The sequence below is a fragment of the Oncorhynchus gorbuscha genome, linkage group LG25 (assembly GCF_021184085.1).
Source record: "Oncorhynchus gorbuscha isolate QuinsamMale2020 ecotype Even-year linkage group LG25, OgorEven_v1.0, whole genome shotgun sequence".
In the NCBI taxonomy this organism is placed as follows: domain Eukaryota; kingdom Metazoa; phylum Chordata; class Actinopteri; order Salmoniformes; family Salmonidae; genus Oncorhynchus; species Oncorhynchus gorbuscha.
In genome coordinates this window covers 12,803,520-12,829,787 of record NC_060197.1, presented here as the reverse complement: position 1 = coordinate 12,829,787, position 26,268 = coordinate 12,803,520, and the positions used below count along the sequence as shown (strand labels likewise).

General features: G+C 44.7%; 1 protein-coding gene across 8 annotated transcripts in view; it reads right to left on the bottom strand.

Annotated features, from left to right (window-relative positions):
• LOC124014216 (pleckstrin homology domain-containing family A member 5-like) overlaps positions 1-25,850 on the bottom strand; it is a 164,770-nt gene extending 138,920 nt beyond the window's left edge. For 7 of the 8 annotated variants that reach the window (XR_006834984.1, XM_046328992.1, XM_046328993.1 and 4 more), the window contains exons 1-3: positions 25,661-25,822; positions 25,473-25,549; positions 24,585-24,642 (exon numbers count right to left, since the gene is read on the bottom strand). Coding sequence is in view for 7 of the 8 variants with exons in the window: in XM_046328992.1 (XP_046184948.1) it covers positions 24,585-24,642; positions 25,473-25,549; positions 25,661-25,752 (227 nt within the window). In the remaining variant the exon portion in view is untranslated. Of the gene's footprint in view, positions 1-24,584; positions 24,643-25,472; positions 25,550-25,660 lie in introns of all 8 variants that reach the window. The other variant, XM_046328998.1, reaches the window with a different exon arrangement.
• Positions 25,851-26,268: the final 418 nt, after the last annotated feature.

Sequence of the window (26,268 nt, the reverse complement as noted above, 5' to 3'; positions counted from 1 at the left end):
GTTGGATGATTGTCCTTCGAGCTCCAGTGACATTCGTCACGGCCAGGGATCAGCCATGATCGACGGCAACCCTAGAGCCATTAGAGTCCGGTGACAGACCAACAGACTTTTTACCTCGTCGGCTTGGGGAAATCAAACTAGCAACCTTTCGGTTACTGGCCCAACGCTCTGACCGCTAGGCTACCTGCAATCCACCCAGGCTACAGGCGGTATGGTACACAACGCAAAGAGAGAACAGACATGTGGAACAAGAGACAACTGAGCAGTCGCACATGAACACAGTCAGACAAGTGCTTCACACACTGTCAGGGAAGGCGTGCACAACCAAAAGACCTGGTTGAACAGCAGGAATCACAGAGGTGGGTTCTAGTCCCCCAAACAACTGTATAAAGCGGTCACAGCCCACCATCACCAGAGGGTGTGGGAAGGACTGAGTAATATGACTGATGTTTTTGTTTAAGTCACACACACACACACACACACACACACACACACACACACACACACACACACACACACACACACACACACACACACACACACACACACACACACACACACACACACACACACACACACACACACACACACACACACACACACTTTTCAGCATCCACTGCCAATATCCATTCTCTGAGTAGCTTAGCTCAGAGACTACAGTTAGGCCTGTGGTAGTGGGCACATCAGAAGCTACAGAGGGGGAACAGAAGATGATAGGAGCCACGTCGATTCATAGCACCACTAAGTAGCCCCAGTACTGGGTTGTTGTTACGAGTCATGTTGCATCCATACTGAAGCCTCTTGAGACTAACAGAGAGGCAGCTATAGTGCAGCATGTCTGTGAGTGGTACAATACAACTACTGATAATAGATGCAGGTTGCATTTAACAGCATCTCTTCTCAGGCGGTTTGAGGACTAACCACCCGCCTCTCTAGAACGGGATTGGAGGATACTCTGGCACCAGTTTGACCCTCGTTCTAAAAAAATAATAATAATCAGTACAGCACAGAACAACTACGCACTCGCTGTCCGCCTCGTTCCCTCAGTCTCTCCTTTAAGCCTTCTTCATCCCTCCCATCTTCCTCTCCTCTGTTACCTCACACAATGGATTTACCCTGTCTTACGTAACATCATTAGCAGTAGAGGGGCTATTCTCTTCAGCGGAGCGCCGTGTTCTCCAGGCGTGGTGTGTATTCCACCATAGATGCGCAGGAGGCCCCCTCTAAGCATGGATAAAAACCAACCGGCATCTCCCACACAGTGACACACTCAACTGGCCGCAGCGGAGATCTTTGGCGATAGGCGGGGGAGAGAGGGGTGAAATAAAGAGAGAGGGTGAGAGAGAGAGGCGAGAGATGGAGAAATTGAGAGGGGGGAGAGAGGAAAGAGAGAATGGGAAAGGGTAAGAGGGAGAGAGAGCGCGAGAGTGAGAAAGAGGCGGAGAGAGGGAAAGCCAGAAAGGCACAGCTCTGACACTAAGCTGACAGAGAGAACAACCACATCTCATTACAGAGGCATACAGCATCTGCCAAACTCTTCCCCCTCAGCTTAGAACGTGTCCTCTCCTCTCGCCTTCTCTCCTCTCATATCAAAGCCACTCTAAACCCAGCTTCGCTTTTCTTTTCATGATCTCTATTAGGAAACCAATCTAATATCCCCTCTTGCCCTCACAGCCAAGAAGCAGAAGTTGTCCAAACTTTTTCACAGCTTTTAGCCGAGTCAGCCTCCATCCCACACTTACATCACTACTCCTGGTGATGAAGCCATTTTTCTGATTCCATTCCAGCAGCAGCCATGAGTGAGATCCTGTAAAGCACATATAGTTCACCTCGCCAGCCTGCCAGGCAGGCCAATTACTTATCCGCGAATAAGAAATCTTACTCCGTCTGGTCTGGCAGGACGTATGAGGGAGATGTTGTAGAGGAGGTGAAGGGAGTTCGTACATCTGCTTGATCCTAGGTAACACCACACTGTTAGCTTCTGCAGACACACACACACACACACACTGGCATATGCGATATGCAAGTGAGCTCACATCTCGTCAATCTCCCTACCGAAACACTCTACACAGTGTCCCCACTGCTCTGAGACCAATGCCACGGCCAGAGACTGGTGGCTCACAGCTTGTACGTCGTGATGACGCCTCCAGAAACATCTGTGGTTAGATTGCTGTTCCACGGGCGTCGAGCACAGAGCAGAGTAGGTGAATGAGGAGACAACTCCCTGGGACTGTACTGCTAATGACACTGCTCAGAGTGTGTGAAGAAGACTTTGTTAAGGGTTTGTGTGTGGGCCCGTCACCCTTAGATCATGGGCATGCTCTTTTAAAATACAAAAGCAATCTTTAACAGAGGACAGAACTCTGAGTAAGAAGCCCACACACACACACAGAGAGAGAGAAGTATCACATCAAAGCCTGGCAGGTTATTCTCTAGGACTAGAGGGAAGGCGGGGCAGAGGGGTAGCCCTGATGTGAGCATCTATAATTGGTTCTGTAGAGACTCAAACCGATGTGAAACATCCAGGAGGACTTGTGGTTGTATTTCGGCACGCTACAGTCACAAGGTAAGACATGCGTTCAGAACAATGTGCTTTTTATACAGGTCTTTTGTCAGGGAAAATACAAAAAGTTAAAAAGGAGCGCACAACACACACACACACACACACACACACACACACACACACACACACACAGGGATCATGCTGCAGATTACAAGTAAAGCAACGGCACTAACATCATTGTGTGGAAGGACTGTCAATCAGTGAGGCAAGGCCCTTTTATATTGACTCTGTAATTCAATCGACACGCTGGTAACTAAGCCTAAGTAGAAGATGCACTCACTGATTAAACACGTGTCCCTACTCCTACACACCTACCTGTGTTTACTGTCATTCCATAGATGGAGCACAGCACAGACAGTACTGTATGTTCACGGCTTCAGAGAACGTCTCAAATTATACTTTACTCACCACAGACCAGGGGTGGGCAAACTTTTCGGGCAAAAGGGTCACGTCGGGATTTCAAAATTGAATGGAGGGCCACAATTTTTTGGGGACCGATGTGTTTGCCAAAATCAAATTGCAGGCCAGAAAAAGTGTGGTAATTTGAAAATATATACAGTTGGAAATTTAGTCAGAAATTTACATACACCTTAGCCAAATCAATTTAAACTCAGTTTTTCACAATTCCTGACATTTAATCCACCCCTTTTCCTCCAAACATAACAATGGTCATTATGGCCAAACAGTTCTATTTTTGTTTAATCAGACCAGAGGACATTTCTCCAAAAAGTACGATCTTTGTCCACAAGTGCAGTTGCAAGCCGTAGTCTGGCTTTTTAATGGCGGTTTTTGAGCAGTGGCTTCTTCCTTGCCGAGCGGCCTTTCAGGTTATGTCGATATAGTACTCATTCTACTGTGGATATAGATACTTTTGTACCCGTTTCCTCCACCATCTTCACAAGGTCCTTTGCTGTTGTTCTGGGATTGATTTGCACTTTTTGCACCAAAGTACATTCTTCTCTAGGAGACAGAACGCATCACCTTCCTGAGCGTTATGACAGCTGCGTGGTCCCATGGTGTTTATACTTGCGTACTATTGTTTGTACAGATGAACGTGGTACCTTCAGGCATTTGGAAATTGCTCCCAGGGATGAACCAGACTTGTGGAGGTCTACAATTAATTTTCTGAGGTTATGGCTGATTTATTTTGATTTTCCCAGGATGTCAAGCAAAGAAGCACGGAGTTTGAAGGTAGGCCTTGAAATACATCCACAGATACACCTCCAATTGACTAAAATTATGTCAATTAGCCTATCAGAAGCTTCTAAAGCCATGACATCGTTTTCTGGAATTTTCCAAGCTGTTTAAAGGCACAGTCAACTTATTGTATGTAAACTTCTGACCCACTGGAATTGTGATACAGTGAATTATAAGTGAAATAATCTGTCTGTAAACAATTGTTGGAAAAATTATTTGTGTCCCAACTGACTTGCCAAAACTATAGTTTGTTCACAAGAAATGTGTGGAGTGTTTGAAAAATGAGTTTCAATGACTCCAACCTAAGTGTATGTAAAATTCCTACTTCAACTGTAGGTCCATTATAATTTCAAAAACACATTTTTACTCAAACCTCCTGAGGCTCGTGGGCCAGATTTTCCCACCCCTGCCATAGACCAGGACCAGGACACCAAGTGTACCACACAAGGAATAGGGTGCCATTCCCTTCTAGGTGTAATCAAGGTTCACTACATTCGTTTCATCAACCGGGTCGTGTCAGATCAGTGATTAGGCCAGCTCAAGGAAGGGAGGAAAGAAGGATCAATCCTGCATTAAAATGTATATGGGACAGGCTCATAATGACACAGGTCAAAGTGTGTGTCTGTGCTGTGATTATCAAGCAGAGTCCCTCCACTCTCAGTGTCTCTGATTCAGAATTCAGAGCGACCTAATCTGGTTTAATGAGTCTGGTGGTGGAACACTAGTGAAATATTTAAGGCTGCTGGATTTCCATGACACACACACACACACGCACACGCACACAGGCTGTATTTCTACAGTATCTACAATGCTGATTTCAACCGGGGCCGAGGTCAGTCAGGAGTGCCTAGAGGCAGTTTATTCTAGCTGTGCGTACAGCTAGAATAAAACATACAGCCTGTTCCCACAGAGGAGGTACAAGCTGCACATAATCAGTAGTACATTTCAGATCCATTAAAATATCATGTTTGTGAGATAAATGTTCTATCCACTGGCCAAAGCCACTTTTCCTTCCTTTTATGAGCGGGGAGCTAGAGCAGTGTATTTCTCTCCCCACCCATTCACCTCTCCTCCTTCTCTCTTCTCCTCTGAGCAGTTTGAGAGCGAGAGCTGTCCTCTATAAACTATCACCTTGAAGCCTCACTGGTCCATCCCAGATGTACGAGGATGTGCATACACAATTAGATTCAACTTGATTTTCCATTTCAACCTGACTGACAGTAATTCACTTAGCCAATGTGGTCTAATTAAAACAACCATTATCTTTTCATAGTGAAAGAGGAGGAGGAGACCGGTAGACAGCCAGAGAAAGAAAGTAAGAAAGAGATCAAATAGAGAGAAAGAGAAAAAAAAAAGAGCGAAATCAGCAATAAGAAGGCTGTCAACTGTAAATCAACAGCCTTACTACATAGGCATCTCCTCCAGGTGCCATTGAACCCCTGATTAGAACCATATTACTTCAGCTAACCTCATTATACACATGAGGTTATGAGACATAATACCCATAAAACCTAGCGGTCAAACAGGGAAATGGTTCCAATAGTTTTTCTACCTTTCATTTTTCGGCCATTAGAAAACCTTAAGATAAGGGCTGTGTTTCGTGTAGGTTTAACCTGACGTGACATTTTGATAACCGTGGAAGTCTCTCTTGGACAAGGTGACTTTTATCAATATATTTGCCTGTATTTACCCCCCAAAAATGAAATGCTAATGTGGCTATCATACAGAACTACAAATGCCATTATGCTCTGGATGAGACTGCCGAAACGAGGCATAGGTAAGAATCTCTGGATTAACTCATTCATTGAGCAATGAATAAACCGGCTACATTTATTTAAATGGACCATTCTGGGAACTGTCTTGGGCAAGTTTTAAATTGACACAATACCTGTTAGCTAAAGATGACGTGCAGGAGCTGGCAGGAATTTCTAGCATGTTCAAAATCAGAGTAAATAGAGCTGAATAGATTGATAAAAGTCACCTTGTCCGAGAGAGATTTACACAGTTATCAAAACGTCACACCAGGGTAGGCCTACACACAACACAGCCCTTATTTGAAGTGTTTCTAAAAATCCCCTATGGGAAAAATGAATGGTGGATAAACGATTGGAACAATTTCCCTGTTTGACCGCTAGGTTCTATGGGTATTATGACACCTCCACTGTGGGGCTATATTACCCTCGACAGTAACAGAACTGTAGGCCTATAGGTCAACCCATGTAGCACCAATCTCAGTCATCTCTCATCCACCTTCCCCGTAATTGGCATCCCATTTGTGGTGGAAGGATCTAATATGTAGTGTTCAGTTGTTGTACACAGCATATAGCACTGCAGAAAAACAGACACTGTCATGAAAGCTTGGCAGCCATTTAGAAAAGTGATGGGTACCTTGTTTCAGCTTTGGGTGTCATTGGATGGCACAGCTCAGCACCAAACCCAATGACCCTGCCACACACACACACACAACCAACTGTACATCTGTATGGACAGTAAAACAAATGCGTGTGCACATGCACACACACTGTTGGAGAGAAATCCTAGAGATAACAATCCTTCACTTATCTGTTGGCTTGGCCCCAAGGCAGCATAGACTAAGAATTCTCAAAGCTAGATTTCCAGTTCTGAAACAAAAGATTTTTCACATTCAAAGCCATAAAAAAATCATTCCTGAAAAACATCCCAAAATAGAACTATGAAATGGCAAGCGTCTGTATTTTGCACTGCCTATCGATAAACAAACTCCTTTTTAATGCAGAGCCAGAAACATTTCAATTGATTCTGGTAGCTACAGAGACCAAGCTTCAAGCTTCACCTCAACAATCCCTTTTATTGCTCTCATTCCGTTTGTTTCTCTATTCAATCCATCTGATTGCATGAGAGTATTTGGGAGGATTCTTTTTCACAAAATCAAAACAGCTTTAGAACATTACCATATTGAAAACCACTCAGAGAAAGCGTCCAAACCAGTTGCCAACACAGATTGGAATGTTCAGAATGATCAAAAGCCTTGCAGGCGGCATATGCAGATCCCCCTGATCATTACAAAGCTAGGCAGTGTAGTCCATTACCTATTTAATAAATCCCTCTCAGCCTCAGCATGTGCCCTAGCTCTGGGCTCGGCCCTGGTGTCAGGCTGCTGGTGGGTAGTGAGCGGGCCAAGACCGGGGCTGATACACTGAGTTGGATTAGTACATTCACTGGGAGGACTGTAGCCAGAACTATAAACCCACCATCTGAAATATATAGGCCCTGTTCTGGGAGGCCTGCATGGGGCCTGGGCACAGAGTAAACAGCAAAGCAAGCTCTCCGACTTTGGAGGCATCAGCCCAGCTATTACAGAGGCAGCAGAACAAGAGGGGATGTTTTCGAAGGGAGCCCAAGTCGCATCATTTCATGTAGATCAACCCAATGGTTCACGGGAAAACCGTTCTGTTACTTTGACCATATGGCGATACAAATGGTACTTACAGTGGCAAGAAAACGTGAACCTTTCTGCATAAATTGGTCATAGACAAACACAGTCTGCTTAAACTAATAAACACAAACAATTACATGTTTAAATGTCTTTATTGAACACACCGTGTAAACATTCACAGTGCAGGGTGGGAAAGTATGTGAACCCTTGGCTTTAATAACAGGTTCACTCTACTTTGGCAGCAATAACCTCAACCAAACGTTTTCTGTAGTTCTGTTCCAGACCTGCACAACAGTCAGGAGGAATTATTAGACCATTCCGCTTTACAAAACTGTTTCAGTTCAGAAATATTATTTGGATGTCTGGTAGAAACCGCTCGAGGTCATGCCACAGCATCTCAATCGTCAGAGCCCTGATCTCAAGCCTGGGCCACACCAGAAGGCGTATTTTCTTCTCTCGAAGCCATTTTGTTGTTGATTTACTTCTGTGTTTTGGGTCGTTGTCCTGTTGCATCACACAACTTCTGTTGAGCTTCAATTGTCGGACAGATAATCAAAACATTTTACAGGAGAATGTAAGGCTAACATGGGAATTCATTTTTCCGTCGATGATAGATACCAAGCTGTCCAGGCCCTGAGGCAGGAAAGTATTTGGGATGAGATTTTGATGTTGGTGACTCAGAGATCCACGGGGAACCTAGACCCAGTTGTATCTGGTCAAGAGGACTTTGTTAGTTTCAGCCCTTATTTGGCACTGGGCCGCCTATACTAACAGGACATAATGTACTGGAACCACACACAGTCGCACACACACACACACACACACACAAACGAGAGACAAGGTCAGGAAACACAAGGGATGGAATAGAAAGGCAAACACTGTGTGGATGGAACTGGAGGAGAGTGCAGCTGCAAGCTTATGTTTTATTTATGTTAGTCTTCTAGATTATATGACTGATCCACAAACAATGGCATTGAGATTCACTGAGAGATGAGTCATGCCCTTCCTAGCCCGAGATTCTGGCAAGCAGGCAGTCACACACATCTGTGTTTTGTGTATGCCCCTGGATAACCTGGACAACCCATGAGCCTGATGACCTCTTCCCTCACTTCACCACAGGAGAGACGGCCACACACACACACACACAAAAACACCTGCTGTGTGTTGCCATACAAGGACTGTGGGATTCTCCTGCTCCTTTCACATAGGATTCATGGTATGTTGCCTGTCAAAAACAATTGGGCAATGTTTATGTAATCCCCTCTCAAATAGCCCCATTTTTACATCTTGTCAGCGTATGACTTTTATATAGCCATTGCTATACCCAGCAAGGAGCAAGAGACATTCAACTTTGACCCGGTTGATGCGCCCGTTGTCATGGTAACCAGAGGAGACAGTAACATGTCCTAAATTCCTCTGTTTAAATTCAGACCCGCTTTCTTTCGTCACATTCACAACAGTAAGTTAGCAGCTCATCATACTTGGAAATAATTACCTTGTAATGTGTTCATTTTCCTGGTACGGTGAATTTAAAAAAAGTTGACTAGAGTTCAACGTAAAACGTTGTCAGATATGTTCTGGTAATTATATGAGATCGATATCAATGAACCAAAACATTGTCGAGAAAGTTTATTTTAGTTGCCTGGCTTGTTGGATTGAAAAATACATTTATAAACATTTTTTTTTTTTTTGGTGAGCATGTAACGTTGCCATTTGACCTAGTCATTTATGTGTTTATACTTTTTTTTATAATGACATGGTCAAGTTTGATGTCGGACAACAAGAACAGAATGTTCATGATTTAAAGCGTGGCAAAACATTCACCCTCACAAAGAAATGCATTATTAAATTTGTTTATGCAGGTCCTAAGAAACATTATATATGACTAATGCAATTTATTTTCAAAATAATATAATATTTTGAGTTGATGTTACTGGTCTGTGCAGCCTATGCCATGTAAATCAGTTGTTATTTTGTTCATTAAAACAGACAAGACACAGCTGGATGAACTTCTCTCCTCAAACTCCCCGCCAGTTATTTTCGACAGAAGACAGAAACTCCACATCTCTAAGGAGGCTAAGCTAGAAACTGTAACGGCGCTCTCTCTCTCTTCCTCTCTCCCTCTCCAATCAATATATCTTATTAGCAGACATTACGGGGCATGGCATAGGACCTCTACCCTTATTCACACCAGTAATTCCACCATTTGGATTGTGCTGAAGGTGATGGAGGAACACAGAGAGGGATAGAGATGTGTGAATATACGAACACAAACGGCCATTGTGAAGGCTCTCAGGAGGTGATATAATGCATCACACCTACGATTTGATGCATTACTATGACACCTACAGACAGCTGAGCAGCCAATTACTTTTTGAGGCTGTCTGACCAGGGTCGTTAGGAAGGCTGTCTGACCAGGGTCGTTAGGAAGGCTGTCTGACCAGGGTCGTTAGGAAGGCTGTCTGACCAGGGTCGTTAGGATGGCTGTCTGACCAGGGTCGTTAGGATGGCTGTCTGACCAGGGTCGTTAGGATGGCTGTCTGACCAGGGTCGTTAGGATGGCTGTCTGACCAGGGTCGTTAGGATGGCTGTCTGACCAGGGTCGTTAGGATGGCTGTCTGACCAGGGTCGTTAAGAAGGCTGTCTGACCAGGGTCGTTAAGAAGGTTACAGAATAGCTGAGAGTATTAACAATTGAACCTAAAATTACAGTTTGTGCACTTTCCTAGGTTCTCTCCTCCTTTGGTTACAGTTGGCTAGATTGTTTTTTTTTCCTGACCAGAATCACAAAGAGCCAACAGACGTGTGTGTGTGTGTGTGTGTGTGTGTGTGTGTGTGTGTGTGTGTGTGTGTGTGTGTGTGTGTGTGTGTGTGTCCAAAAATAAAGTAACTCAAAGTTGGGAGTGATTGAGGGAGAAACTCCTAGTAAAGGGTGGAGGATATTGGGTTGTGAATCATCATGTACAGTAATCCAAAGCAGATGCTTCTCTTCGTAATACCTCAAATATGAGTGAGGCTTAGTTGCAGTGTGTGTGTGTGTGTGTGTGTGTGTGTGTGTGTGTGTGTGTAGCCATTGAGCTCTATCACCCTGTTGAAACAGTGGTGTTAATTACAGTTGATCCCTGGGTCTCACAGGAAGAGGGAGGGGTGATAGAGCATCCAATCTCAGATGAGAAAAGCCCAAGCCACTGCACCGCTGAACACTATGGATTGCCTGGCATTCTGGCTCCTTCTGGGAGACTTTAATTTCCACTTTCCAAAGACAAATCTGATGCTTGGATAATGCAGTCACACAGACGCAATGACAGACACACCACACTCTCCGTATTAAAGCTTATTCCCGCACAGTATCAGTAGACAGACCCAATCCAGTTTGAAGGTACACAGTTGATTATAGCGTGACTTGGAGTGCAGTAAACAGTCTCTGTGTGAAGCACCAACAGTCTTGTCTGCTGTGGATCTGTGTCCAGTTCAGTCTGATTTCACAGTGACTGTTTATACTGACCTTAGGGGACTATCAGTTTGTCCTGTCTTGTGGCACGGCTCCAGACAAGCATGACAGACAGGACAAATGGATATCATATCATGTTTTAAAAGCTTGGTTGGCGACATGAAGAAAAACTGAAAAGATATGAATTGGTGACCACAAAAGAGAGAGAAGGGGGCAGAAGAGCTGCAGTTACCATGACAGCGTTCGCACATGGAAAGGAAGTAGATTAGTCTGTTTCCTGCGGCCTGTGGGCCTGACTTCCCGTGGATCAGAGGGAGGGCCTCTCATCTAGGGAGGGGCAGTAAATCACTGGCCAACAGACCACAGACCAGAAAACCATTTCAGCGACAACAAATCACAGACTCTGCATTTCATTAGCCCGACAACTCACACTAAATGATTCTGCTGCCGCTCTGTCGTCCGCCACATACTTGACTCTGAGACTGCCATCATTCAAGTCGTTTGTGGTGACGAGAGGCATTGTACAAAACAAAGTCATCAGCGATTGGATCGTTTCTAATCAAGGGATCAAAGCCATTAACAAATTTTCAAACTGCCGCTTTACCCACGTGTGTTCTGGCTCTGGCCCAACCCATTGGTTTCTGGACCAATCAGCTGGCCCGGGAAGTCGAGAAGGTACTCAGATCCAGACTTATTGCAGAGAAGAAACTAACGTCCGTGGGCGTGGCGTAGTGTTTAGCCGGAGCAAGGTGACTGGGTAGCCAGGCACGTATGTCAGACCACAACACAAAACAGAGGGGTTAACTGACCACAGGCCATGTAATATCAGCCACAACACAGAAAGACCTGACTGCCCAATACAGAGAACTAGGCCTACTCCTACAATCAACTAGACCTTCAGAGCATTACCAACATAGGCTGTCACTCAAATATGGACCTCAAAGCCAGTTCCAATGCATTTTCCCCCTCTAACCAGGGACAGATTTTGACCTGGGACAACAGGTGGGTGCGATTCATTATCAGGTAGAAAACAAAACCAGCAGTAGTCCGGCCCTCATAGGGTAGGATTTGAATACCCCTTCAACCAACTGGCTCTTCAGCCACAGTGAGTCTGCTGAGTGGGTCAACATCTGCCTCCTAGAACCAATCTAACCCAAAGAGGCTGTCAGAGTTGATCTAATGAAAAGAACCAGAGGACATAATGTCCATGAAAACTAGTGAATATAACTCTCCATTATCCTATCACTCCCATGAGATATTATCAAATCAAAATCAAATGTATTTATATAGCCCTTTGTACATCAGCTGATATCTCAAAATGCTGTACAGAAACACAGCCTAAAACCCCAAATAGCAAGCAATGCAGGTGTTGAAGCACGTTGGCTAGGAAAAACTCCCAAAAAAGGCCAAAACCTAGGAAGAAACCTAGAGAGGAACCAGGCTATGAGGGGTGGCCAGTCCTCTTCTGGCTGTGCCGGTTGGAGATTATAACAGAACATGGCCAAGATATTCAAATGTTCATAAATGACCAGCATGGTCAAATAATAAGTCTGTGACAGGTATGCTTCCACTTCTGCTGCTTGTCATCTCAAAGGATTTTCTAGGCAAATCTATAACCTATATTATCACGCATTACACCATTATAATGATTAGGGATGCACAATATAAATCGTTGAACATATCGGGATCGGACGATATTAGCTAAAAATGCCAACATCGGTATCGGCCCGATGTCTAGTTTAATGCAGATGTGCAGAACCGATGTCAAAGCTGACGTGCATATCATTAACGTAGGTGCATGAAGTAATGACGCCACGTAACATTTTGCGCTACAAGTGCAACACAGCATTCCTAACCTAGCCCACAATGTCTGCAGTGTGGATCGAGCAGTCAACAAGTAGAGCAGTGAAGAGTAAGAAAATCTCAGCGAGACTCCATACAATGGAACGCAGTTTGGGTCTTTGAGTGTCAAAAAGGATACACGTCAAATAACACTATTTGACAATAAGACGTGTTAAATAAGCTTTTAATTTGACACATCAAACAACACAGTTCTATTATAGAATGTTGTGTGTTCTGAATTTGCACATGCAAGGCAAGTGCCACCACTACTATCAGTAGCACTGTCAAAGCTGCACAAAAAAGTCTGCAAACAAGCAAACACCGGGCACGAACGGGGCACGAACGATGTGTTTACAATGCCAGCTTAAACTGGCTAGTGAGGCTTGTCCAGACCGGGTTATGTGTTGTGAAGCTAGCCACAATAATGATTCGGCACAATAGTGAAATTTGCAGTTTGCCTTCAAAATAAAAAGTACTTCTTTGAAAGTGATGCAGAAGGTTACAATTGATGGAATCATGCCATATTTAGAGTAGATAATGTTAAACAAGTTTGGAATGTGAAGCAATGAAATGGGGTATCAGTCTACTCTATAACACCAACACAACTGTGAAGAGTTTACGCAGCTTGCCAGGGCTTGCTGTGAGATGTTACCACACTCTTCCACCAAGGCACCTGCAACTTCCCAGACATTTATAATAATAATAATAATATATGCCATTTAGCAGACGCTTTTATCCAAAGCAACTTACAGTCATGTGTGCATACATTCTACGTATGGGTGGTCCCGGGGATCGAACCCACTACCCTGGCGTTACAAGCGCCATGCTCTACCAACTGAGCTACAGAAGGACCCAATTTCTGGGAGGAATGGCCCTAGTCCTCACCCTCCATTCCAACAGGTCCCAGACGTGCTCAATGGGTTTGAGATCCGGGCTCTTCGCTGGCCATGGCAGAGCACTGGCATTCCTGTCTTGCAGGAAATGATGGACAGAACGAGCAGTATGGCTGGTGGCATTGTCAAGCTGGAGGGTCATGTCAGGATGAGCTTGCAGGAAGGGTACCACATGAGGGAGGAGGATGTAATGCACAGCATTGAGATTACCTGCAATGACAAGCTCAGTTCGATGACGCTGTGACACACCACCCCATACCATGACAAACCCTCCACCTCCAAAATCGATCCTGCTCCAGAGTACAGGCCTCGGTGTAACGCTCATTCCTTCGGCGATAAACGCAAACCCAACCATCACCCCTGGTGAGACAAAACCGCGAAGTGTCAGTGAAGAGCACTTTATGCCAGTCCTGTTTTATGCCAGTCCCAGCTACGGTGGGTCTGTGCCCATAGGTGACGTTGTTACCGGTGATGTCTGGTGAGGACCTGCCTTACAACAGGCCTACAAGCCCTCAGTCCAGCCTCTCTCAGCCTATTGCGGACAGTCTGAACACTGATGGAGGGATTGTGCATTCCTGGTGTAACTCGGGTAGTTGTTGTTGCCATCCTGTACCTGTCCCACAGGTGTGATGTTCGGATGTACCGATTCTGTGCAGGTGATGTTACACATGGTCTGCCACAGCGAGGACAATCAGCTGTCCGTCCTGTCTATCTGTAGCGCTGTCTTAGGCGTCTCACAATACGGACATTGCAATGTATTGCCCTGGCCACATCTGCAGTCCTTATGCCTCCTTGCAGCATGCCTAAGGCACGTTCACGCAGATGAGCAGGGACCCTGGGCATCTTTCTTTTGGTGTTTTTAGAGTCAGTCGAAAGGCCTCTTTAGTGTCCTAAGTTTTCATAACTGACTTTAATTGCCTGCCGTCTGTAAGCTGTTAGTCTTAATGACAGTTCCACAGGTGCATGTTAATTAATAGTTTATGGTTCATTGAACAAGCATGAGAAAGTGTTTAAACCCTTTTACAATGAAGATCTGTGAAGTTATTTGGATTTATACGAATTATATTTGAAAGACAGGGTCCTGAAAAAGGGACGTTTATTTAGAGTTTAGATGGGTCCGACCACCATTAATCAAATAACTGTCTTATAAATGAGGGTTATTTTAGATTACCCCTAGCTATATTGTTAGCTAGCTAACTATAAAGCTACTGAAAAAGATTTTATTTTGCCATGTTTTTGGAGAATGAGCTCCTTTGCTTTTTTTTTTTTAATGACCAGCACTATAGGTGCATGAGACAACTTTACCAGCATCATAGCATACGTATCGATGAATCGCTGTGATATATGAAATACAAGTGACAGTGTAATCAATGTGTAATAACTACGTAAAATATTTATGAACGCATTAAATGATGTGATGTGCAGTCATATTCAGGTCCTGATTGGTCAACAAGCTTATTTACTGTTATTTGACACGAGTGTATCTTTTTTTGACACACAAAAGACCCTCGCACCGTTCCATAGTATGAGAAATCCTGGTAGAGAATGAAACAACTGAACAAATTAACAACGAAACAGCACAGCAAGTAAGTGAAAGAAATAGGTTTTGATTATGTTTTACTGGTAATTGGGACATACGTAACTGCCAACTAAATAACTTTTTGGCCAGTGTGGTGTGTGTGTGTAACCTTTATTTAACTAGTTAAGAACAAATTCTTATTCACAATGACTGCCTACTCCAGCCGGACGACACTGGGCCAATTGTGCGCCGCCCTATGGGACTCCCAATCATGGACGGATATGATACAGACTGGATTCGAACCAGGGACTGCAGTGCCGCCTCTTGCACTGAGATGCAATGCCTTAACACACATACACATGGATGCAGCAGTCTAACTATTTACATATACTAGAATGCTTAAAAGGCCACAAACATTTTAAATATCAGTTATCGGTATCGTTTTTTTTGGCAAGGAAAATATCGGTATCGGCCAAAAATGTCATATCGGTGCATCACTAATAATGATATATCATAATAACAAGCCATCATATAATGGCACCATTATTATGACCCAATTCTATAATATTGGCCTGATCCCACAGGCCTTATGTTTTTGTGTGAGAGTGTTAGCGTTTGTCCTCCTGAGTGGGAGAAAAGCTGCCCTACAGCCACACAGAGGTTCCCATGAGACACTACACAAGGTCAGGTCTCCACCATTCCTCCAGAATCCTCCTTTGAAGCCCCTCCTAATCTCATAGAAGCACAAGCGGGAATTTGGATTCGTTCTGTTTTTCAGTTAGGCACTTACACCAGAGAATATCTCTATTGACAAGGACTAGAGTTGGATGATAAATTGGGCTAACGATCCGATCCCGTGTTGCTTTTGGTGCAGTGAGGCCATTAGCAAGTGTTTTGAGCTGTGTTCCATCCTCCCAATGCTGCAGACTGAGCAGAGAGGTAAAATAACGGTCTGCTCCTCTCTGCAGCAACACCAGACAATCCAACGCAGGGCCCACATTAAAAAAATGTTTAAAAAGTCAAATAGCAGACTTCATCCTGAGATAACATGATGAAACAAACAGCATCAAAACACTCCAACAGCAAAGTGTTCACCTTCAGTTCACCTCCTCGTCTGTAGTCATGGGACCTTTAAACAGATCAAACATCAGACTCATGCCCCTCTACTGAAACACATGATTAAGACAGCAGCGTCGTGTGACCATGGAGGATCAATGAACGCAGCTGAACGAACAGGTCAGTAAGGTCTGGTTCTCCGCAACAACTAACGATTCAAACATTATCTGGTATTTGTTCAGGAGCAGATTACCTTGTACATTTTTGTGTAGATGAGAGATCCAAGGTACCCAAGTGCTTTCTTATCATCGCTCCTCAGAAACTAACGTGTCTGTCGTCACAGCGAGAGAGGGAGAATGATGGTGGAGTGGATCAACGCGTATTAGGGGACATCATTCCCTTCTCAAAGAACACAGAGCTATATTCTGTAAAACAGTGTTTTAGAATCCAGCTAAACGTTTTACATTTCCAATAAGTCGAAGGGACAGGCTCGCATGCGTTCCAAATGTTTTGCTTTTATTAACACTATTAGCACTAGCAACAGCATAGTGTATTTGTTTCCACATGGTCAGAGAAGTTGTCCAGATCCTAGCCTGGCTAGGTTATCCTAAACCAGAGTTCCTGAGGCCAATCCTCCTCTGAGTACGGGAGTGTAAACATGTATCTGGCAACTGGCTCACATCGCTCCCAGTCTGATCACTGGTAAGTAAACAAGACTTTGGCAGCATTTACACAGGCAGCCCAATTCGGATCTTTTTTTCACTAATTGGTATTTTGACCAATCAGATCAGCTCTGGAAAAAAATCTGATGTGAAAAGATCTGATGTGACTGGTCAAAAGACCAATTAGTGGAAAGAAAAGCTGAATTGGGCTGCCTGTGTCAACACAGCCTCAGTGTCCTCACGGACAGCAGTACTCAGGACATTACAAGTGCAGTGGGGACAGTGCAGAAGGGACACGTCAATGAACAGACTAAAGTATTGAGCAAAGTATGCAAACACACCCACGCAGGTAGGCGAGCACGCACACACCATTAAGCCTGCTATTGACAGACACAGCAGGGAAGGACATTCTACAGAGCATTGCAGAGGAAAGAACAGAGCAGTGAGGAAAGGCTTTAACTTAATAAAGTTACTGCCTGTGGAGAGACAGTCAGGGCCTCAAGCTCTCACTCTCACCCTCCTCCTACCCGCTGTTGCAAACTTCCTCCCTCTCGCTCTCTCCCTCTCGAAACAGCTGTACGCAGAAGTACAGTGGCATACCAGGGGAGCCCCTCACATCTTCAACAGCCTTGGTACGTGCACACTTCACACACACACTACTGATTACCATAGTCTGATTAATCACGACTGCGACCAATGCTCTCTCCCTCTATTGGGCCATCCAAAACAAGGCGTATCCTCATCCATTAATCTAGCAATTGCTGTAGAATTAACTCGCAGTACATTCACCACTCTGAGTTGCACCCAGACAACTGACCCTGAATCCAACACTTAATGATTTGCCAGTCAGACAAGTGTTGACCTGAGAGTGATTGGCTTAAATGTTGTCCATTACATTCTCCTCTTTTAGCGCCAGGCATGAATCAAGTGGTCCTGCCTGCGTTTCTGCATCGGGCCTGGGGGCAGAGCACACCGCTCCCTCTGCTTGTAAGATGTGTCCATGTCCTGCTACAAGTAAATGTGTGTATTGAAGTCTGTATTAGTATATTGGAATTGTGTATTCATGGTATGTGTATAATAAAGTGTAATGAGATTTCCATTAAGTATAAAAATAAAAGGCCCAGGGATTGAACACCCACAGAGTAGGGTATGCAGTGCAATGGTACCCAGGGCTGAAAATGACTCTGTAAGGACTCTTCTGCAGCTGGTGTTGCACATTTTGGATAATATTCAGAGGTGGAAACTTTCAGTGGGAATTAACGGGAATATATGGGAATTAATGGGAATATATGCAAATTAATATTAATACCATTTAAATGTAATGTTTTTTGATTGGATATATTTACCATATATGGAGACAAACAGAAACCTTTTACATTATGATAAGTAGGTAATCCTTCCAATAGAAATACATTTGTAACTAATTTTTAAAAATTTAACTTTAATTAAATGAGCTGACTCTTCACATGGGATGATTTCACTGAACAACAAAATAAAATTCCTTGAATGATCACCAATGACCCAACGCATCTTCCAAAAACATTTTCAACATACATCTGTAAAATGATAGTCTAGAAACTAAAGCATTGGATGTCTTCCACTCAGGCTTCCATGTCTTCTCCCTGGACCTCCTCAATGTCCACCTCTTGAGGCCTCAGAATCTGATGTTCATCTTCACTATCACTTTCTAACCTTGTTGAGGATGACTTGTTGTCAGGCTCAAAAAGCCTCAAATATGCCCAGATGGCCACCAATTTTTCAACCCTTGTATTAGTCAGCCTGTTGCGTGCTTTGGTGTGTGTGTTCCCAAACAAGGACCTGTTGCACTGAGGCGGCTGATGTTGGAGGGATTTGGAGGATGATGGAGGCAACAGGGGAAAGAGCCTCAGATCAACAAAGTCCCTTCCACCAGGTGGCTGATGAGATAAGTTGGCAAGACTATCATACTGCATCTCCATCCCAAAGCCCTTGCTTGGAAGTGTACTTCGCCAGACTGCTAAGAACCTTGCCCTCATCCAGGCCAAGGTGGCGGGACACGGTAGTGATTACACAATAGGCCTTGTTGATCTCTGCACCAGACAGGATGCCCTTGCCAGCATACTTGGGGTCCAACATGTATGCTGTTGCGTGTATGGGCTTCAGGCAGAAGTCTTCACGTTTTGATGTATTTCAGAACTGCAGTTTCCTCTGCTTGGAGCAACAGTGAAGTGGGCAGGGCAGTACGGATTTCTTCTCTTACATCTGCAAGCAGAGTATGAACATCAGACGGTATGGCATTGTCTCCCTCAATCTGTGCAATGGCTACTGCTATAGGCTTCAGGAGTTTCAGGCTGCTTACCACTCTCTCTCAAAATACATCATCCAGGAGTATCCTCTTGATGGGGCTGTCCATATCGGCAGACTGTGATATGGCCATTTAATATATGCCATTTAGCAGACGCTTTTATCCAAAGCGACTTACAGTCATGTGTGCATACATTCTACGTATGCGTGGTCCCGGGAATCGAACCCACTACCCTGGCGTTACAAGCGCCATGCTCTACCAACTGAGCTACAGAAGGAGTATTGGAGAGACTCATTCCCCTTCAGGAGACTGTCAAACATGATGACAACACCACCCCAGTGGGTGTTGCTAGGCAGCTTCAATGTGGTGCTCTTACTCTTCTCACTTTGCTTGGTGAGATAGATTGCTGCTATAACTTAATGACCTAACCATTTCCTTAGCTCTCTTGTAGTAGTGTACCCCTTGTTTTCAGTTCCATGATGTCCTTGAGGAGCAGATTCAATGCGGAGGTAGGACTCCACTTTAGACCAAGCAGCCTTCATGTTCACAGCATTGTCTATCACCATTGCAAATACCTTCTGTGGTCCAAGGTCATTGATGACCGTATTCAGCTCATCTGCAATGTAGAGACCGGTGTGTTTGTTGCCCCTTGTGTCTGTGCTCTTGTAGAATACTGGTTGAGGGGTGGAGATGTAGTTAATTATTCCTTGCCCACAAACATTCGACCACCCATCAGAGATGATTGCAATACAGTCTGCTTTCTCTATGATTTGCTTGACCTTCACTTGAACTCTGCATGCAGCAAATTAGTAGATCAAGCATGTCTGGTTGGAGGGGTGTATACTGGGCAAAGAACATTCAGAAATCTCTTCCAATACACATTGCCTGTGAGCATCAGAGGTGAACCAGTTGCATACACAGCTCGAGCAAGACATTCATCAGCATTTCTCTGACTGCATTCCCCCATTGAGACAAAAGCTGTTGCTATCGTTAAGGTGTCCGAATCATCATTTTCACCTCGAATAGAAGTAGAGGGACTTTGGTCAGAGGTTGCTTGTTGTGAGCGCTGAGAGAACTTTATGCACTTGGACAGATGATTCTGCATCTTTATTGCATTCTTCACATACGATTTGGCACAGTATTTGCAAATGTACACAGCTTTTTCTACATTTTCTCCACACATTAGTGGCATTTTCCTGTAAAGATTAGAAGAGTAAAAAATATACACAAAGGAAAAAATAATTCCATGTACAGATAAATAGTTAAGCAGTTAGATTAAACAACTCTTTTGTAAGATAAATTATTTAAAATAAAACATGAAAACAGGTGAATTAACACTCCTCAGTAAGAAGGCTTAAGCAAGCTAAAACCCACACGGGGTTGGCTGTAGGCTACTATTTACTAGTAAACCAAAAATCATGCATGTCAGGTAAATGATATTCAGCCCACCCAGTACTGTAATTAAAACTTACCAGAAAGCATGTAGTCCTTGGCTCAGACTGTGTAGTAATGTGGGCTCAATATCATCTCAGTCATGTGAAAGATCTTGAGAATCAGCTGTACATGTGATGGAAGAGTGCACTGTGCATGCAGAGGGTTGCAATTCCATTGAATTAAGGATAGTTTACCCAAAATATGCCACAAGACCTAGAATTGCGTTATTTGTATCCCACACAAAAAAAGTTCACCGTTATTAGCCAACTATTTTGATGAACTTAAGCCAAATTTCCCAAATTCCCGGGCTTAACTTCCCCTGAAAAATTTCCGTAAAGTTTCCGACCCTTTGCAACCCTAGTTGCAGCACAGCCAAACACAAAGGCTGCATCCCAAACGGCATCCTACTCCCTATATGTAGTGCACTACTTTTGATGAGCCCTCGTCAAAATGTAGTACACCATATAGGGAATAGGATGCCGTTTGGGATGCACTGTACAGTCGGCTTCTAGATCTGCATTGCTTGTTCTTTGGGGCTTTAGGCTGGGTATCTGTATAAGCACTTGGTGACAACTGCCAATGTCAAAAAATAGCTTTACAAAATAAGATTGATTGACTAAACAGCCTTTTCGCAGCTTATTGTAAGCAGAAAATGAGGCTTGTGAGAGGCTTGTGGCGTGGAACCAGAGACGTGTTGTGTTTAGGGAGGAGTTGATGAGCAATAGGACAGAGTTGCTGAAAAGCTATAAGAGTTTAGTGTCTCTAGTGAATCATACAACAGCTTTGACGAGGGCCTGTCATCACATGCTAGTGTCAAAACAATCAGCAACAGAAATGTTACAGGCCATTCTTACTCTCGTCTCCCGCTGTTGAGAGCGAGCTCGGGCAAGAGTGAGCGAACGAGACAGGAAGCTTTTCATCTGTGTAGCAGCTCCACCCAGCCAGCGACCCACTTATAGATCTGTCCCAACTGTTCAACCACAGCTCACATGATCCCAGAGGTGGAAATGTGTGTGGACACAAAACGTACACACACACACACATCTGCTGACAGATGTCCAGGAAAAGTTGAGTGGCTCTTGTATCCTGGTGGAAACACCTGCAAGACCTGTGTCTCCTCCTGACAGCTTATTCTATTCAAAAAGCTCACTCTCTCATACACACACCTCTCTCTAGCCATCTAGGTCTCCCTCCCCATCTGATCAGGTCTCTTTTTTTGATACTCTTGTTCTCACTCTCTCGTTCTACATCTCTCGCTCCACTCAACTCCATCTGATCTCACTTTTCAGCCTGACACACAGGAACCTTTCTCGCCATTATTCCTTTGCAGCACCATTCTCAAACTGAAACTCCATCCCTTAGGGTGCATCTAGATTCACAACACAGCTTGTTTCATTTAAACGCAGCCCATTGAGGATTCCACCATGGCGAGTGCTGCAGTAAAGCTGAGACCACTAGCTATGTCACTTCTCCTTAATGCTGCTTTGTGGCCTCGCCTGTAGGCTCCACACACACAGGCATAAGCCCCAAAACCTGATCTGAGCCGGGCCTAGAGCCTCCACCTCTCATTCTCCTCCAATGGGAGAGTAATATTCACCAGTGGGCGTGGAGGAGAAGGGGAGCAGGCCATGTTTCTCTAACTGTTTATTTTGTGGTATTCCCTAAGTACACCCCCAGCTGCCAAACTAAGCCAGGAGAGCGCTGTCTACCAAGGCAGTCTGACTAGCTCGCTTTGCCTACCCACCTACACTCCTACACACAAGTGTGAGTTACAGGTCATATCCTCCAACCATTTCCCAATTCACATTCATTCCTCCTTCCTCCTCCTCCTCTCACTTCAAGAAACCAGCGTGGGAAGCAGGGGAGGGAGAGTGAAATGAAGTCACACTGCAGGTCTTAAACATGGCTCCTCATCCAGCTTTCTCTGCCACTCCTGGGTTGCATCCCAAATGGCAACCTGTTCCCTATAGAGTGCACTACTTTTGACCAAGGCCCATAGGGAATAGGGTGCCATTTGGACCGCATCACCCAGTGTGTGAGTAATACTCACATCCAAAACACCCTTATGAAGGCTATTGCAGCTAGCTGAAACGTTCTCCATTGTGGTTCATGGTATATCAAATCACTTGGGAGCTGCATTTGCTGTGTGTAGGTATTCTTCCTTTATTCTAAGTGTATACATCTGTCCGTCCAGCAGGTCCCAAATGGCACCCGTTTCCCTATATAGTGCACCACTTTTGACCAGAGACCTATGGGCCCTGGTCACAAGTACTGTGCTACATAGGAAATCGGGGCCATTTGGGATGCAGGCCTACTGGGTGCGCAAGTAAAGAAATATCTGAAGGCTAAAGGGAGAGAGGGATAAGTGAATTAAAGATGCTGGGTGAAAGCAACCCTGGCCGTTAATGAATGGGATCTGTAAAGTAAGTGTGTGTGTGTGTCCTTTAGAGAGCCCCTCCACAACTCCTCACAGCCCAGGAATAATACATGCACTGTATCATTCCTCATCTCTGGCAGCCTTCCACCTGCTGCGGAGGTAATACTGTAGAAGCCCAGCGTGACACACTGAGGTCAGACACATTAGGCGGATCATTAAAGGTCTCAACCACAGCAGCAACATCCCAGTGGGCAATATTAGCTAGTTGAAGCAACGTTATGCTGACGTCTTATATGTTATGTCATGGCCAGCCAGGTTGGATACCGAAATTACCAGAGAAAGTACATTTGTCTTAGTGGGAGGTAGAGGACCCTGAATGACTGTGTTTTTGTCTGGTGGGAGGAGTGAGGGAGGCACTTCCATAGTCTCCAGTGGGTTTAGCTCGGTCATGCGTTCAGAGTCCGAGTCAAAGGGCTTAGAGTGCAAACTGGGTTACGCTACACTAGCTGCCTGTGAACTAGTGTACTTCAGGGAGTGTGCACTAGGCAGGGTATTGACTTATGGGAGTGTTTACTGAAACAGAGAAGGAAACATCTAACACTCCTCCTTGGATTGGTTCTGTCGCCAGGTACACTTGGACAAAGGGGAACAGAGAGGAGAATCCCTGTGTATTAACGGGAGTCGCGAGGACACCGGCCGGGTCGTGACACACACACACACTCACTCCAGCGGCCCTCTGTCTGGGTCCCATGGGACCACTTCAACACCAGAGAGAAAGAGAGGGACATAAATCTCTGTGTCCAATCTCTCTAAACCCTCTTCTTGGCTTATCATTGGACTATCGAAGGGCATTAAGTTCCTTTTGAGATGTAGGAGAGCATAGGGGACTTGGAGGGCATAAGGCCCGCATAATGGGCCAATACATGGGCTGACCGGCAAGGAATTTGAGAATAATTTTTAAAAATCATGCGCAGTGCAAACTGCAAAACAGCACACCATGCACTGCCAACGGAATGCTGTCCAAAACATAAACTGGACAAAATAGGCCTAATTGTTCTCAGTCCAAAATGCTGCTCTTTGTGTTTCAGAAAGATATCCCCATCTAGAAGTGTGCCAGTGATTCAGCCAATTGCATTCCTTCAGCCTACGGTCCAACTTGAGTCCGTGCCATCAGCAGTGTGCCATAGTAATAATCCAGGGGAAGAAGGAGAGAAATCACTGACAGTGACACAAAATAAACACCCACTAATTCACAGCGCAGCGATACAGTGTGTATGCCTGGAGATACAAAACACACTCCTGTTAGTGGACCTATTTATAACACGCGCCATTAGCTCACTGTATGTGTCAGTTGCTACTCTCCAAATGGCCATCGCAGAGAACCAGAAGAGAGAGCGGTGAAGCAAAGCCAACTGAATAGCACTGGAGGGCTTAAGACATCATATACATGTGTTTCCTCAAACACTGACATGTCAACCCAAATGTGAATGTTCAACAAACTCAAGCCAATTGTTAATAAATGTGGTGTCTTGGGTGCGAGCACACGCACATGTACTTACACAGGGTCTAGCAGCGTAGTGTCCCGAAGGAAAAAGACCACAACAAGTAAAGCCTGTTCAGCCCAGATTCACACTGGCTTGTCAAACTCCATCACAGACAGTAATGACTTGTTCTGAGGAAAAACTAGACCACGAACTCTCTGTGTGTGTGTGTGTGTGTGTTCATAAGGAGGGAATGTGGAGGAGATATTTCCTGAATACTCCAGAAGGGCAGAGGGAGAAAATGGGAAAATCTCAACTGCCGTCAAACAAAGCTGCCTGCCAGGGACAGTACGAGAAGACAAATATCAAGTGTTTCCCATAAAGTGCGGTGGCTTTGAAAATCGAACTCACTTGATGAAGCAGCGGGCTCCTTCGAACGTATATCCCTCCTCCCATCCCGTTGGTAAATCTATGCGGGAAAGAGAGGGGGAAGAGAGAGGGGAGAGGGGGGTAATGAATAGGCTACGAGACAAATAAATCGCAACACACACAAGCGGCTGTTGAGATAGGAGCAGAGATCTACGCGTGACCGAAAACACAGTTTCCCACGCCAGCCCCTTTGGCAATATTTGTAGCCTACCGCTATGCTATCCATTAATGATATATCCTAGTGCGGATGTTAGAAAAGCCTCATTGTCATTTCCATTCGTATCCGTTATTCAACTCGTTGGATTGATAGGAGCCAATTAAAATGTGAGATCGGCTATGCTTAAAGAAGCAGGCTTTTACAATGTGAGGACCTATGCATTCCGCGCACGAACTCTTCCCTCTATTGCGGTGGATATGGAATGGTAACAATAACATCCTTATCCGCAAGTCATTTTCACAACAATATAGAAACATGTGTTGCAAGTCTCGCATCAATGTTTCATTTTATAATGTTATCAACAACTGTCGTTACAATTGTTACAAAATAACTACCCACCGCTTCGACTACGGGCGTTAAGCCTTAGTCTCGGCAACATGGCAAGTGGCAAACAATGTAAAAAACGAATTTATTCGTTTATTAAATGTGAATGCCTACGTGACGGAACTTTCAACAAGTCTGTCGCAATGCCTAGGTAAAATTAACGTTAGTTGGCGGCTCAACTTGGTGGTCCTGGCGCAGAGGAGAGAGACGGCTGTTGCTTGCGGCAGGGAGTCTTCGCTCAACGTTTCTCCGTGGTTTCAGAACCCCTTTAAAACCGAGACTCTTGCGGTATGTAACGAATGGAAGAGTTCTACGAGAACCGTTTTTACCTGGGGTTTTTCTGTGCCCCGTTATGACGGCCTCTCCGGTGACGGGATGCAGCCAGGTCGTACTCTTGGCTTCTTCACTGTTGGGTGAGAAACGGGGAGAAGGTGAACACGCAAATAACACAGACATTATCAAACGCGTCGAAACAAAGCCAATACACTTCCATGCGCTGTATCCTGGGAATATTTACTTGAAGAAGAATATCCTTCCATCCCGAGTAACCCCATAACTCCAAGAAGAAGGCAGGCAAGAGAGCCAGTCTGGGTTTAGATCCGCCGCCATGTCTAACAGAGGACGGAATCTGGAGTGCGCGTATCCGTGCCGTCGGCGCGTACTCGGGAAAACCTTAGCAACTGGGCGCGGGGAACCTCTGTGGGGCGGGAGCGTGCTTGCATGGTAGAGAGGTCTCCTCCTGTTTTTACATTGTTTTCCAAACTTTTATTGAAACAAATGATAGTTTGTAAGTTCATACTAAGGAGCACAAACACTAGCCTATATAAGCATAGCCTAGAGCAAGCCTATGATTCAGAAAAATAGCCCACCTCAGATATTTACATGCTATGATGTAAAATTCAATTAGATATGGCATTGAGTAATATCAATCCGTACATCATGTCCTTGTAGCCTAGGGCTACTGAATTCACCAATGGAATACTCATCCCGCAAGTGTGCTATAGCTTACGCGGATGGTCCGTATTATCACACATGCCATCCCAGGTCAACCTTGAACCTCACTGCATGGTTCAGCTGCCTATAAATCCTTCTTCCACCCAAACAGCCCTCCCCCTCCCTTCACTC